Genomic DNA, 2369 nt, shown 5'->3' on the forward strand with positions numbered 1-2369 from the left:
GGAAATGGGGTCTATGGGGCGGAATTTGGGATCTATGGGGCAAAATTTGGGATCTATGGGGCAGAAATGGGGTTGGAAATGGGATCTATAGGGTGGAATTTGGGATCTATGGGGCGGAAAATGGGGTTTGGGGTCGATCTATGGGGCAGAAATGGAATCTATGGGGTGGAAAATGGGGTTGGGAGCGGATCTGTGGGGCAGAATTCGAAATCTATGGGGCGGAATTTGGGGCTGGAAATGGAATCTATGGGGCAGAAAATGGGGTTGGAGGTCGATCTATGGGGCACAATTTGGGGTTTTGGGGGATCTATGGGGCAGAATTCAGAATCTATGGGGCAGAAAAATGGGATCTATGGGGCAGAAATGGAATCTATGGGGCAGAAAATGGGGTTTGGGGGGATCTATGGAGCAGAATTCAGAATCTATGGGGCGGAATTTGGGGTTTTGGGGAATCTATGGGGCAGAAATGGGGCTCGAAATGGGATCTATGGGGCAGAATTTGGGATCTATGGGGCAGAATTTGCGATCTATGGGGTGGAATTCAGAATCTATGGGGCAGAAATGGGATCTATGGGGCAGAATTTTGGGTTTGGGGTCGATCTATGGGGCAGAAATTGCAATTTTGGGGGATCTATGGGGCAGAAATGAAATCTATGGGGCAGAATTTGGGATCTATGGGGTGAAATTTGGGATCTGTGGGGCAGAATTCAGAATCTATGGGGCAGAAAATGGGGTTTTAAGGGGATCTATGGGGCTCGGAATGAAATCTATGGGGCAGAATTTGGGGTTTGGGGTCAATCTATGGGGCAGAAAATGGAATCTATGGGGCGGAAAATGGGGTTTTGGGGTGGATCTATGGGGCAGAATTTGGGGTTTAGAGTGGATCTATGGGGCGGAATTTGGGATCTATGGGGCAGAAAATGGAATCTGTGGGGCAGAAATGGAATCTATGGGGCAGAAAATGGGGGTTGGGGCCGATCTATGGGGTGGAATTTGGGATCTATGGGGCTGGAAATGGAATCTATGGGGCAGAATTTTGGGTTTGGGGTCAATCTATGGGGCAGAAAAATGGGGTTTTAAGGGGATCTATGGGGCGGAATTTGGGATCAATGGGGCTCGGAATGAAATCTATGGGGCGGAATTTGGGGTTTGGGGTCGATCTATGGGGCAGAAATGGGGTTGCGAGGGGATCCATGGGGCAGAAAATGCGATCTATGGGGTGAAATTCGAAATCTATGGGGCGGAATTTGCAGTTTTGGGGGATCTATGGGGCAGAAAATGGAATCTATGGGGCAGAATTTGGGATCTGTGGGGCAGAATTCGGGGTTTTAAGGCGATCTATGGGGCAGAAATGGAATCTATGGGGCACAGATCTATGGGGCTGCCCCACTTGCCGCGGGCCCAGGCGCTGCTGCTGGCGGCACTTGTGGGGCTGGGGCCGCTGCTGTGGGGCAGGGGGGACCCGCACAGCGTGCTGGGCTCGCCCCACAACCTGCTGGAGGCGTGAGTTGCGATCTATGGGGCGGAAAATGGGATCTATGGGGCGGAATTTGGGATCTGTGGGGCAGAATTTGAGATCTATGGGGCGGAATATGGGATCTATGGGGCAGAAAATGGGGGTTTGGGGGATCTATGGGGCGGAATTTGCGATCTATGGGGTGAAATTTGGGATCTATGGGGCAGAAAATGGATTCTATGGGGCAGAATTTGGGGTTTAGGGTCAATCTATGGGGCAGAATTTGGAATCTATGGGGTGGAAAATGGGATCTGTGGGGCAGAAATGGCGTCTATGGAGTGGAATTCAGAATCTGTGGGGCAGAAAATGGGGTTTTAGGTCGATCTATGGGGCAGAAATGGGATTGGAATGGGATCTATGGGGCAGAATTTGGATTCTATGGGGCTGGAAATGAAATCTATGGGGCAGAATTTGGGATTTTTGGGGCAGAAAATGGGGTTTTGGGTCGAACTATGGGGCAGAAAATGCGATCTATGGGGTGGAAAATGGGATCTATGGGGCAGAATTTGGGATCTATGGGGCGGAATTTGGGATCTATGGGGCTGGAAATGGAATCTATGGGGCAGAAAATGCGATCTATGGGGCAGAATTCAGAATCTATGGGGCAGAAAATGGGGTTTGGGGTCGATCTATGGGGCAGAAATGGAATCTGTGGGGCAGAAAATGGGGTTGGGGTCGATCTATGGGGCAGAATTTGAAACCTATGGGGCAGAATTTTTGGTTTGGGCTCACTCTATGGGGCAGAATTTGCGATCTATGGGGTGAAATTTGGGATCTATGGGGCAGAAAATGGAATCTATGGGGCACAGATCTATGGGGCACGGATCTATGGGGCTGCCCCACTTGCCGCGGG

At 50.6% G+C, this 2369-nt stretch overlaps 1 protein-coding gene across 1 annotated transcript in view; it reads left to right on the top strand.

Moving 5' to 3' along the window:
* Positions 1 to 1350: 1350 nt before the first annotated feature.
* Positions 1351 to 2369, top strand: part of LOC130588034 (fat storage-inducing transmembrane protein 1-like) — a gene marked incomplete at its 3' end in the record, with an annotated part of 3157 nt that continues 2138 nt past the window's right edge. The window contains exon 1 of the mRNA XM_057388990.1: positions 1351 to 1503. Coding sequence (XP_057244973.1) covers positions 1352 to 1503 — 152 coding nt within the window. The remainder of the gene's footprint in view (positions 1504 to 2369) is intronic.

This window comes from Malurus melanocephalus, unplaced genomic scaffold (assembly GCF_030028575.1).
Source record: "Malurus melanocephalus ecotype Western Australia unplaced genomic scaffold, MMel_1.1 scaffold_3152, whole genome shotgun sequence".
NCBI lineage: Eukaryota > Metazoa > Chordata > Aves > Passeriformes > Maluridae > Malurus > Malurus melanocephalus.